The sequence below is a fragment of the Malurus melanocephalus genome, unplaced genomic scaffold (assembly GCF_030028575.1).
Source record: "Malurus melanocephalus ecotype Western Australia unplaced genomic scaffold, MMel_1.1 scaffold_1, whole genome shotgun sequence".
NCBI lineage: Eukaryota > Metazoa > Chordata > Aves > Passeriformes > Maluridae > Malurus > Malurus melanocephalus.
Window position 1 is genome coordinate 6979104 of NW_026623233.1, and position 13488 is coordinate 6992591.

At 46.6% G+C, this 13488-nt stretch overlaps 1 protein-coding gene across 7 annotated transcripts in view; it reads left to right on the top strand.

Moving 5' to 3' along the window:
- The first annotated feature begins 8455 nt into the window (after nt 1-8455).
- NAXD (NAD(P)HX dehydratase) overlaps nt 8456-13488 on the top strand; it is a 49723-nt gene continuing 44690 nt past the window's right edge. The window contains exons 1-3 of one of the 7 annotated variants that reach the window (XM_057390142.1): nt 8769-8828; nt 10180-10769; nt 11987-12358. In XM_057390142.1, coding sequence (XP_057246125.1) covers nt 10199-10769; nt 11987-12358 — 943 coding nt within the window. In that variant the 5' untranslated portion in view covers nt 8769-8828; nt 10180-10198. The other 6 variants (XM_057390151.1, XM_057390161.1, XM_057390133.1 and 3 more) reach the window with 6 other exon arrangements.

Sequence of the window (13488 nt, forward strand, 5' to 3'; positions counted from 1 at the left end):
TGCCCAGGAGCAGCTGATGCCGTGTTTACATTCTTCATGTGTCTCCCACGTGAAACGAGCAAGTATGTGAGCAGGTTTTGGGAAATTCAAGGAGGTTTGCACTAAAGGATGCATTATACTCAGTTATTCCAACCATCTGGTGTGTTTCTGGCTGGGCAAACAGAATCATAGTTGCCCCCTGCCAACACAGTTACCAGAGGGATGTGTGTGATTCTTCTAGCTTTGGGGAACCCTGGGCATCTGGGGATGAACCAAATAGACTCGTCGAAGTATAAGAAGTATCTTAGCTGCAGCATGAGTGAATCTTTTAGTGACTGGCCTGGTAGGTGTCTAATTTAGGATGAGCTCGGTAGCTCTCCAGGTCCCAATAACTCTAAGGACTTGATCTCCATTGCTTGAAAAGGAACTTGTGATATGTGGTTCACAGGCAGTCACCTACATTTAATATCTAAATTTAGATGTCTACAATCTAGAGCTGAATTACACTCTTTATTTCCCGTTACAGCTCATGACCTGGCAAAAATATTCAGTCAGRAGCATCTTCAGAAACTCTTTGACCTCCTTTATTTCCATTTTTTTCCTACTACTCTGACACAGTCCTCACACACCTCTACAATTAGGTCAACTTTGTAGTCTGTCTGACCTCCAATTCTGAGCCTTCTTACTCACAGTGAATGGTCTAAATGTCGCTTTTGTAAAAGACATGAGACACTGAACGCCCAGAAAAAGCAAAAATTTTATCTCCAGACCCCCCACATATGAAATCTTCATAGGTTAATGGATCAATAGGTGTCCTTTGCATCTTTGGGATCCTAAAASAGCATTTAAGACTAACCTTACAACTGGTGAACAAGACTGGGAAGCTGAATGCCCTCAAGCAACATGCTAATGGATTTTGGCTCAATAGGGCAAAATACAGGGAGAAGGGGCACAGGGACTGGGCATGTCTGAGCAGGAAAAATACAGAAATACACTTGACATAAAAACTAATAATCCCAAGCATCAGTTAAACCTGATGAACAGGTCTCGATACTTCTCAGTAGTATTTTTGTCTTGAAATACTGTGATGTTTTTGAAAGGTAACTGAGTCACTTTTGTAATCACAATGAACTGCAACATGCCAGAAGCTTTAACAAACTCAGAGCAAGAGGGAGGGAAGTGGTCCCCCTGCACGGAAGGAAAAACCTGAGGTCTCAGCCTTGACCTATAGGTATCAGTAGGATGGTTAAGCTCAAACGTGTGGCACTTCTTTTTCTTTGGTGAATTTGATAAAAGTGCTTTTGAACCTGATAAACACGGGGGGGGGGGGGGGGGGGGGCGGATTAAGACTGTGTTGGCACAGCTGCAAATGAATCACATTTTACCTCAACAGAAGGCATTTAGTTTGCTGATTTTCCTAACCAGCTAACTCCTGTCTGCTCTAAAGCATTACAAAAGAGCTCCTATAGGAAAAAACCAGGAGTGATTAATTTTTCATTCCCAATGCTTTTCCTCCCCATTACACAGTTTCCTTGTACAGAGACGGTTCTGAATGCCTGAGCAGAAGGGACAGGCTGTTAAATCCTTTTTAGGCTGTTACAGCCTTRAAATGTGCCACTCCAGTTGCCAGAATAGAGGCAGGACCAGTAACTAGATGCCTCAGGGAGGTGACTTTTTGTCTATGCAAGGGAAATCTTTCTGCTTCTTGTGACAGATGAACTGATAAGTGGCTGGATGGGGACAGCAAGTGACAGCAATAGAAGGTGAATGCTTGCCATGCCAATATATCTCAGAGACCAGATGGACTTTTTAGTGAGGAAAATGTATATTTTATTACTCCCTAGGAATGGATCAAATAAGTTCAGCAATAATCTRGTTTCCATGTAATGGGAGAAAGCCTTCATGGCCACTTGGAAGGCAGTCCATTAAAAAAACTTTTTTACAGCAGGTAACTCAGCAGCTGACAACTGGACTGAAGGCAGCTTACAGATTATTGCTTTGGTCCTCTSTTGTCACCTGCAGAAACTGCTCACCTGATGCAGTAATGAATGGGAATACTCAGCAATCTGGTCAAAGTGTGGGAGGCTCAGTGCCCAGCTGTGATGCCTTTCCCTCACATTCAGCATAATGCTGAGATCCACTTCGCAGAAGAAAACACAGAGCAGCGATCAAAGCAGGCTCTACAGTGGGATGAGGAAGAGAAAAGTGAGAGAGTAGGGATGCAGGGGAAGGTAAGAGCAGTGTCCTGGAATTCTTATTTGCAGAGTGGGGGTAGCTCAGGAGGGGTTATCCCCTSTCCCTGCATGGTTTTGAAGAGGTGAGTTAGAGTGAGAGGAGATCAGCCAGCTCTGCAGGCTGAAGATCAATCATACTGCACCTTCACTGGAGCTCTGCTGAGGTTTGGCCCCCAAAGACACCCCAGTTATCATTCTGCCAGTTTCCCTCACCACARTACCAGTGGTTGGCATGGTTACTCCTTCCTAAGGTGTCTGGATTTTACCACACAGACCTCCTTCCATCCATCAGGATCATGCCTAAGTGGATTTAGTGGATTTTGGAGAAGTGCAGGCTGCATCCGCCTGACTGCCAGCAGCAAGAGCTGCTTCTTCATACACAGGGAGAGTGGGATCAGGTCACTGTGGGCAGCCTCAGAGCAGGGCACGGGAAGGCTGGGGCCAGTGGCACCAAGTGCTGAGCCACAGTATGGCTGGCAAGGGAAGGGGCTGACAGTGGACAGGCATTGAGGGAAAGAGCTGGAGCCAGGGAACACCAGTGGGATGACCTCAGGGCAGGGAGACTTTCTCCTAATTGTCTATGCACTGAGAGTTCAGTCTTTATTTAATCTGTCAGTGAGATTTGGTTTTGGTGGGAGACACTGGAGGATGGTGGAGAGTGCAGGAAGSGTGGGTTGGTACAGAGTGGTGATCCTGGCATGGGCTATCTGAACTCCTCATGTGAACCTAGAGGTGWCAGCAGGGGCTCAAGGCAGAAGGGCTACCTGGGTGCTTTCCTCCCTCAACACATGACATTTGGCAGACCTAGTCCTGCACAGCCTCACACAAAATTCTCCCCATTTCTGATCTGTACTGGTTCTTCATTAGCTACTCTTCATTGCAATGCAGAAGAACAAGAACTGGACCCATTGGTGAGCATGCCATTCTGGAAAGGTGTTAACAGTAATGAAGGATAGAAAATGGAAATGTGAGGGTTCAAAAGTTTATTTCACATGAAAGAATGAGTTTCTTTGTGGAAAACCTTTTGCCAAATGAAGTAATATTATATTGCCATRTGTTATTTAGGGCTTGTCTGTCAAAAATAGGTCCTATTTCAATTATCATGATAATACTAAAGCAATGCAATTTCCCTGATATCTCAACTTCTGATATGTCACATGTATAGCTATATTTGTATAAAAGTGCTTTATACTGGGATAGCTATTCCCATACAGCAAAGAACATCATCATTTGTATGTGTCATCTTTATAATGACATGGTTATATCCACCCTCTTACCCTATTTTGGCTTTTATTTTTACATGACCTTCTCCTCCCACAATGGGATTAATTATCCCAGCARAACTTGCAGAGCTGGCCTTGGCATGAGGAAAATGAATTGTTGCTGCCCATACACTTATACATCTGTGGCAATCACAGGAAAAAATAATGTACATGAACATATGCTGACTTTGAAGCAGAGGATGCTGTAACCAAACACAGGGCACGTGTGTTTAATTTTAACAGCTGTAAACTGAAGCACAGGCATATTAAGGAATAGAATATATTTTCCATATACGAGAGCTCAGGAATATGTAATAAGTAAGAACAGCTCTCACAGGGAGGAAAGAGAACTACAGCTTTTTCCTTTGGGCAACAACATTATGCACAACTCYAGAAGCAACTGGAGGTAAAGACATCACCCGTGGCATTTCAGMAATCTGAGCCTGACTACAAATGCAAGGCTGAGGGGCTGCAGGGGAAGCAACCACAGACTCTTCAGAGAAACCTGGGGACACAACTGCTAAAGTTCATGTGCTGGCTCTGTGAGATAACTAGCAACACATTACAGGGGGGGAAAAAAAGGTAGCAAGGTATCTGAAAGAGGAACCTTGCAGTGTTCAAATCCCTTTGTGAATACAGCATGTCACGTTCAATATGCACTGTGAGTTTGCAAGACTGAAATGAGCTGTGTCACTTAAGGTAAAACCARTTTATTTTTTACAAATATGTCCATCATTCTGAGTATCTGTGTCTCTCTTAAATGCACATAAAACTRAGTTTTGAGCAAGAGGCTGACATTTGTATATGTACAATGGGTAAGGTGATACCCTGGAAAAGCCTTCAGGCTCAGCTACAACACAACTAGAATTAAAAAAATCATGTTTAAACAACATTACTGAACAGTAAAAAAGTTATATAAATGGTGTATTTCATTATAATAGCAGTGTTCTAAATTGTGTAAATTAATGGACTTGGCAAATGTTATCTTCTGTCACCAAAGAACAGAATAAAGCAGTTTTTTCGAATACTGTGTAACTCCCCAGTATTAACTTTCTGAGAGTCTCATTATTCCCTGTTGGAAAAGAGGCCAYTTGTTTTAACATTTTGGTTGTTGCTTAAGAAATTATACATGATTGTTTGCTCTAGACATYAGGAACTTGCTTGAAAAATTTGGGTGAGCCCAGAAAAACCCTCTTCACTTCTATTGCACTACATAGATCATTCTTATTGCCTGCTCCAAGGAGAGCACAAACCAGAAACATCTCCTTTATTGTTTCCTTGAAGTTTATTTTTTTTTACGATTAACACTCAGCGAAAACAGTGTTCACTTTGGGTAAAACAAAAATTACCTAGTGAAGCACAGGGCTTTACAAATATTATTAGACTGAATATATCTAGAAATTATAATATCTGCCCTGGTAAGAATAAGAAGAATCACAGAAGCTCTAGGGACAAACTTATTACACAGTATTTAATCAGGTGTGGTTATGTTTCTTTTCATATGCAGTTTCCTTTTCCTTCTTCAGCCCACATGACATTCCCATTTAGTAAACTTCATAGGGAAACCAAAGCATGTTGATGTGTTCTTGTAATGGCTTGTTGTCAATTGCTTGCTGCTATCCTTTCTCTTGAATATAAAAATGCACAGAAGTGAAGTGACAGGAATAATTACTATAGCTTCAGCTCTTCCTAGGTTTTTTTGCAGTCTAGAGAGATATCAAACTAATAAACTAGAATTTACACCATATAGACAAATTTTGTCCTGTATTAAGATAAACATATTAGTGGTGTAAAACATGGTCATTCCACTCACTTTAATGACAGCAAATAACACTAGTAATAACACTTGAAGGACTGGMCCCCTTTTTATGAGAACACCTATACCATTTTTGCCTTCTTTATTACCACTATCAATTCTAATAGCTGCAATTTAGCTAGGTAATAATTCAAATGAAACCAAGACTTCCTTTATCCTTTTTTTTTTTCAGAATGAAAGGTGCTTCCAGATTCCCATTTCACCAACAAAGAAATCTTTAGTCATATTTTATGGGCAGTTTCAATTAAAACTACTTATTACTTCTGAGTTCTTCCATTGCCTTTCTCCACATGTATGCTTAAACCTGCTATTGCAACTATTAATATGGATATGTTAATGGGGATATGTTTGTAATATTTATGATATTAAATAGTGATACCAGTACAGGCTGACAATTATTTGAGTAGAGAGAATGCAATCAAAGCATGTTGCAAACTCTGCTATTGCCACCTGCTGTCTACATTCACCTGCGAATGGCTTTGGTAGGCARGGTTGCACAACAGCTACCGAATGGATGAAAAGGACTAAAAGTGCTGAGTACAAAATGATCAGAAGCAAAGAGAAAAAATGTCGTGAACAAAGATTCATCAGGAATCTGCAGAAGAAAAGATGGTCCTGAATGGTCACTATTTTGGGGTGTCCACCAAGGGACATCTAGCTTACACTMCACCCCTCACCATACTGTTCCCAGCAAGCACCAGCTGTCAGTGACTGCTGCCATCTACTACCAAGTCAAACCTCCAAGCTCTTGTGCACCTTTCTTGTGCACCTTGACAGCAGCAGGACATTCTCTAGCTGGCTACTGATGCCTCTTTTTTGCAGTAGTTAATCCACTAATGAGCAGGATACGTTGCCATGACAATGCTGCTAAGGAAGGGTTAAAATGCTGGAACTGAAAGTTGAGATCAAGAGCTAGGAAAGGAGGGATAAGACTSTGAGAAAGAGGTAGAGGCCAGCAACAGAGAAACAAGCAATGAAGCCAGAATGATTTTGACAAAGAATGAAATGGAACTCTGCCGGGTCATTCCTCCTTCGACAAGCAGAGAAAGTAACAGGACTGTCAGAACAATAAGCTCAATTTAAAAAAAAAATTGGACAAGCACAGTATATACCTGAAGAAGAAAGTGCCTCTTGCAGCTGCTTTTCTCTATGATAAGCGTGTGAACTTTTGCCTCATACACCTCCTACCTTCAGTAGTTCTGCTATAAGTCCTTTCTCCCTGCCTCGTGCCCTGGTTAAGCAGTATTGCTGTTTCTGGGCTCRGAGATGGCACTAGTAGTTACGGATTTATACTGTACAAGGTATGGAGATGGCAGCCAGTACTATACCACAAGAAGGTTCCTTGACTTAGATGCAGAGCAGGAGAATATCTGAGGAGTGGCAACGTGTTTYGCTCAAAGGTTTTAAACTCCTTTTGTTATACAGTTGTGCATAACAACCTGAAGAACTGTGGCCTAGGGGAAGCTGACAGATGCCCGCAGGTTTTCTTCTACACATGAATTGAGAATGGCTCTTCCACAAACAACTTCTGAGGGTTCTTCAGCATCAGAAGAATTCTCTTCCATCTCTGCTACAAAGGAAACCAGAGGATCCAGCAAAAAACATTACAATTAGATATTTCTTCCTCTCTTTTGTTGGGCACCAAGACATGCTTTTGTGGAGACACCTGATGGGATGAAAAAATCATCAGCATTATTCTTTCCCCCCTCTCTTCCAGACATTAAATCAGTGCTGGAGTKACGCAAATCTACACATTCCAGTTGGAATCAAAACATGAGTGTATGAAATGTGGTGTTCAATAATTTTTCTGTGTTAAAATTCATGTGCAAACTAAATGTGATTGGCTGTTCAATCTATCTTTTGGAGTGCCACTCAGACAATCAGAGGGTAAAAGGCATTACTTGTGCTGAYTGAATGCAGGGCAAATTTTACTGACTTGGTATTGGCTTTAAAATCACACCAGATACCAGGACCTATAGAAGAACAACTTTTCAATAAAAAAGTTAATACTTGACAGTGAAGTTACCAGGAATCCAAGTTCCTGCTTCAGAACCTGGGTTACTGTTCAACCTGGGTCACTAAAAGTTCACCATGTCTGTCTTGTAGTTTGCAGACAGCACTGCTGTTTTAAGCAATGCTTCTGAAACGGAAAGACACAAATAGAAAGACMCAAATACCTCGTGCTTGAGTTTGGTCCAGGTAAAACCAGCAGGTCTGTTTGACCACAGCTTACATATTAAACAGGGCAGTAAAGGAAAATGTCTGYCTTCACGCCTTCAAAATATTGAAACATTGACATTTTACTGACATCGTTAGGCTACAAGCTTTTATGAGTTAATAACAACACTCTTGAAATACTCAGGAGTCCAGAGCAGAAGTTACAGCCGTTTTGATCTTAAACAAAATGTTTCAGATTTYTCATGCACATAACCTTGTTAAGTTTCTCCTGGGTGATGCTGCATTTTGATTCATTGTGTAGATTAAGCAGGTAGGTGCAGTAGGACCAGAGGTGAACATCAGATGGTAGTTTCACCAGATCTGGTGTGTTTTAGAGTAAAAGAAAATATTAATGGAATACTGCTATAAAATCACAGGATCTCACACATGACAACTAGACTATGGCACTAAGTGCTATGTTCAGTCTTTCCWTAARCACCTTCAGGGAYGGTGATTCTACCACTTCTTTGGGCAGCCCATATCAATGTCTAATCACCTTTTCTGCGACGAAATTCTTCCTAATGTACAACCTAAACCTTCCCTGACACAGCTCAAGATGATGTCCTCTGTCCTGTCACTAGAAACCTGGAAGAAGAGGCCAACCCCTACCTGGCTATCATCTCCATTCAGACAGTGGTACAGTGGTAAGATCTATCCTGAGCYTCCTTTTCTCCAGGTTWAAACACCMTCAGCTTCCTCACCTGCYCCTCACAGGAGTAGTGTTCCAGACCCATCACCAGCTTTGTTTCCCTTCTCTGAACTTGCTGCTCCAGCACCTCAAGCATCCTTTGCGAACCAAGAGCCCAGAACCGGACACAATACTCGAAGTGTAGCTTCAGGGGTAGTGCTGCGTGTGGGGGAAAATGATGAGCAAAAAGTAGCACCTTAGAAGCAGATGACATTTGCAAATAAGGAGTTTGCTCATAAACACCTGGCGAGGTGAGGGATGGGAAGGGTTTTAAATGCCACCAGCAATAAATGGTGCATTCCTGGATGTTTTTAACAGCTGCCAATTAAACAGGCCGGGAAGACATCCCGTGACGGCTGTRCCAGGCGCTCCAAGCTCTCCCCTCCCGGGCCAAGCCGCACACCGGCACACAACCGGCACACAGGCACACAACCTTCCGCGGCGGCTCCGCCTGCCGGTGGCTGCGCGGGGAGGCGCGGAGAGCCCGYGGGGAGGCGCGGAGCGGTGCCAGGAGGGCGCGCCCGGCCGCGGAGCCCTGCCTGGCCCTGCCCGGCGCGGAGCGGAGGCGGAAGCCGCGCCGATGAGTTGTGCGCGCTGGGCGGCGGGTGTGCGGAGCCCCGCGCTGTGCCGAGGTAAGAGCAAAACGCACAGCGGCCCTGCCTGCTCCACCACGAGCATGTGGGGACGGGGCGCTGTCATCGCACTGGCMGCACTGGCCGCGGCCCTCTGGCTGCGGCGTGACGAAGGTACAAACCTCGGAGCGCCGGCCCGGCGGGCAGGGGGTGGGGTTGCTCTGTGGGCGCCGGGCACTGCCGGAGCCCACGGGCCGGTGCGCGCTTCCCACGGAAGGAGAGGCCGCCGGGCCGCACAGCCCCGCAGGGGGCTGGGCCGGGGCGGGAGGAGGCGGTGGCGGCCCGGTGACGCTCCTGCTGGAGAGCAAAACCAAAGCGAAGGGGCGGCCGCGGGGCCCGGCACGATGCAGCCCACCCCCGCCCGCCGCGGGGGCCGGCCGGGCCTCTCACCTGCCCCGCGGAGGGACGGCCGGGGGCGGGGGAAGCGCTCACAGACCCGACCCCCAGCACCGCCGCAGGGTCTGCCGAGGGCAGCGGCTGCCGGGTCCCCGCGGGCCTGCGGGCGGCGCCGGCTGCGGCGCGGCTGTTGTGGCGGCCTGCAGGGGCAGCGCTGCCGCGCGTGTGTGCGCCGGTGCGGGGTGCGGGGGGAAGCCCGCCCGCCCCGGGCTGGGTGACACGGCGGCCAGGGCGCAGCGATGTCGCTGCCCGCGCTGGCGCGACGCGGCCCGGCGCGGCGTTGTGCGGGGGTGAGGTAGGCGCCGAGCGGAGCTGCAGCGCCCTGTGTGTGCCTGTGTGTGTGTCTGTGTGTGTGTCTGTGTGTGTTCAGGGATCGCGCTCCACTGCGGCGGGGAGGGAGGGAGGAGGAGGAGGAAGGGAGGGAGGCAGGCGCACTGTGATGAGCAGGGGCCTCCAAGTCCAGCCAGCATCGTCGTCCTTGGGCTCCCAGCGGAGCCCGGGGCGGGGGAGCGGCCGCRCACGGATGACTGCCTGAGTGAGGGGGAGGAGGGGATCGCGGTTCCGTTCCGGGAGCCTGTTTGTTTTTTTTTATTTATCATCATCGTTTTCGGAGGGGGCGAGTGAAGGGAAAGGGGCTTTTTTTCTTTTTTTTTTTTTGCCACCTCACTACCCCTCTTCTTGCAGGTGCCCGCAGCTCAAAGCGGCGCCTGGAAAGTTTTGTTTGCGTGCGTGCGGGCTGCGAGCGGCGGCGGCTCGGGATGCGGGTCCCGGGTCCCCGCTCTCCGCCGCTTCCCGTCGCACCGCGGCTGCCGGGGCTGGCGTAGGCGCCCCCTGGGAGAGCCGCGTGCGAGCATTAAACCCCCTCCCTCCTCCCCGCCGCCCTCCTCCGCCCCCTCCGTCCCTCCCTCCCTCTCTCCCTCCCTCCTCTCCTCTCCCCGGTGCGCGGCCATTGCAGTGACCCCGGCCGGCCAAGGATGATTACGAACACGCGGGGCTTCCTGTGGTCGGATCTGGAGACGCGGGCGCTGTTGGAGATCTGGGGTGAGGCGGACGTGCAGTCGGCGCTGGACGGCAACTTTCGGAACAGCCATGTGTACCGGGACGTGGCGTGCCGCCTGGCCGAGCTGGGCTTCGAGCGCACCCCCGAGCAGTGCCGCATCCGCATCAAGGGCCTCAAGCGGCAGTACTACCAGGCCCGGGACGGGCTGAAGAAGAACGGGCACGCTCGCAAGATATGCAAGTACTACGACGAGATGGACCGAATCCTCAGCTGCCGGGGGGGGCCCGACGGTGTCCCCGAGCCGCTGGCCCCGCTGGCCCCGCCGCCCGACGTTGCCCAGCCGCCCGCGGGGCCGCTCGCCGCACCGCCCACGCCGGGCACGCCGCACAACAGCCGCGAGCTGGACGCCGAGCTGGACGAGGACGCCGGGCCCGAGTCCCCCCGCGACAACTTCACCGAGGACTCCGGCGAGTGCTCTTCGTACGCCGACCACCCCATCAAGGTGGAGTGCCCGTCCTTCGCCATCCCCGTGCCCCCGGGGGACGGTGAGTAGCCGACAGGCTCCCCGTGTGGGGTGTCCTCCCCTCACCCCGCGGGATCTTGCAGCCCGGCTGCCGGCGCTTCTCCCCGGCTAGCGCGCTTCTGGTGGCTTCAGCCTCATCCCTCCCGCCCCGTCCTCTGCGCTCCGAAATCCGCCCATGCCTCTCCCAACTCTTGCACCTTGCGCTTTCCTGTGAACTGGGGAGCCCAGAAGGGGGAGCGGGCTGCTGCAGGCACTAGAAATGCTGCATACCGGGTAGTGGGAGGTGCTGCGGACAGGGACCCTAGTGAGTTTTTATCGGTAATTATCAATGGGAAACCTATAGAAAACTAGCACAGAGGTTATCGAGACAAAGTGTCAGGTAGCATTGTACAAGAAAATGAGCATCCTTCTCGCTGGAGGATTTTCCCGTTCCCTGCAGACTGTGTGCAGTTTTGCTAATCGGTATTAAAACAATGATGATGATAATACCTGAAAAATCTGCTTATTGTTGCAGATGGGCCAGAAAGCTAGGGGAGAGCTTTTACATGATCAGTTGTGTGGGTTGTTTCAGAAACACTGCTTCTAACTTTGCGGACAGAGGCAGCACTTCAGTAAAGTCTGTCCTTTCCCTGTGTGTTCTTTATCCTCCACATTTGTATTGTGGAGGTGCGGGGGAAGTGTTGCTTGTTTGTTTTCAATCTAGATTAATGCAGGGTTTTTAATACAAACATGAACCTGTCTTCAGAAGTTGACATCACTGAGGAATCAGCCAATTGGTTGACATTTAACCAACCTTCTTTCTACACATAAACCTCATCAAAGAGTTGTTTACACTAATGTTCTTTTGAAATGCAAATCTGGAATGCCAACAGACTGAAAGTCAATTTAGATTAATGTAATTACCTGCAATACACAAATGAGACTATACTATTTAATAACCTTCACTTAAACCTTTTTAGAAGATGAGAAAGAGAAAAAGACTCCCATTGTTGAAGTTTAGTACTAAACAATTAAAAAATGCCTCTATGTGATTTTTGTGTTTCCCTTGTAACTTAATAGAAGTTTGTGAGTTTGCTTTAGTATTCTGAAAGAAAAATACCATAAATGCGGCTCACATTGAGAAAGTGTGACAACGTTGTGATGCATTAGGTGTGCATCTTGTAGGGAGATTTTTTTGCTGCTGTTCTCTTAGAAAACTGTTTTTCATCAGGAAAGTAATTGATTCTTTCCTTGCTTTAGGCTTTAAAGAAGTCAGTGCTCCAACTATCACCCCACCTCTCAACCAGCCCAAAAGATCAAAAAAACGCCATACAAATTTAACACTGGATAAAATGATGGAAAAATTCCTGCAGCAGAGCATGGATACAGATGAGAAATTTTACAGATTTGAAGAGCAGAGGCTCAAAATTGAGGACAAGCGTCGGGAAGCTGAGCATGCTCGAGAACTCCAGATGCTACAGATGTTGGGACAGATGTTGGCTGGAATTTCTTCTACAGTATCACAAAGGTCACAATCTAGGCCAGCAAGTCCACCTCGGAGAGCAAACCATCGTTCATATGCGGATAACTTTAATTATAATGCTATGACAGCAACACTTTCTCCACCGATAGGTACTTCTTTCTACAGCATAAATAAAAGCTAGGGTACTTTTTAAAACTTCTGTGTGAAAGCATTGGTAGTAAGCAGCTTTTGAAAATAAAAGCTAATTGGAATTATTTAATATTGTGGTGAAGGTGTTCGTCTGATATCAAATGAAATTAAATCATTATTCGTACCATTGTACTGATTATTTAATATGGGTACAYTAGTTATACAAAATTTTAATGAACAAAATCATACCTTTTGAACCCTGTAAACATTGGGAACTTTTTCCACAGTCATGTCTCTGTACAGTGCAGTTAGGAGGAGTTTAGTACATAAAAGGCAAATAGGACAGTTGCTGAAAGCAATCTGGAAATACTAGTTACTTTGTGGCAGAAATCTTGTTCCTGTTCTGCTTGAAGTTACCAAGCATTACCCAGTATATGAAGTTAAGGCTGTGCATATGTTTATTCAGGGCTGGGAAATGAGTGGAGTTTTGCCTACATTGAAGTAAGTCAGATGTTAAGATTTAGCTTTAAAGTAAGTTTCTTTACAATAAAATTCTGAATCTTATCAATTAAATGTGTTATTGTAGTAGGCGTAATAGAAGATGAAAGTATTTGCTTATKGTATTTTTTCTACACCAGCTCTTTATAAATTCCTTGGGCATCTGAATTTACTTTAAAGAAAAGGCAAAGCAGTATCTCAAGAATTGGTATTTATGCACTTATTCTTTCTGTACCATATATGTGGGCTAGAAGCTATGGTGGAAATCATTGACAAACTTATTAGGATCTGTGTGCCTGTGGCATTTATTTATCTTTATCACAGTCTTTGTATGTGGAGGTAGACTGCATGGGCAGGAGGAAAGCAGGGATATTCTATCACTGCTGGAACTAGAGTCAGGTTGGGGGTGATTTAGTGATTGTAGAGTCATGTGGAAATGAAACAAATCTGATTCTGTTCTAATTCTGAATTTCACTCTGCTTGGAAGAAAAAAAAAAACATAGTTTGAAAAGAGAAAAAAAAAAAAGAAAATGCCCAGCCTCAGTGTTGAATAATAATCTGGCTTGCCAGATCCTAATGGGCATTCTCTGAGTCCTGAGAGGCTCTTGGAGCCATTTCAGTTATGTGTTACTTACTCTGTTTCCCTGTGAAA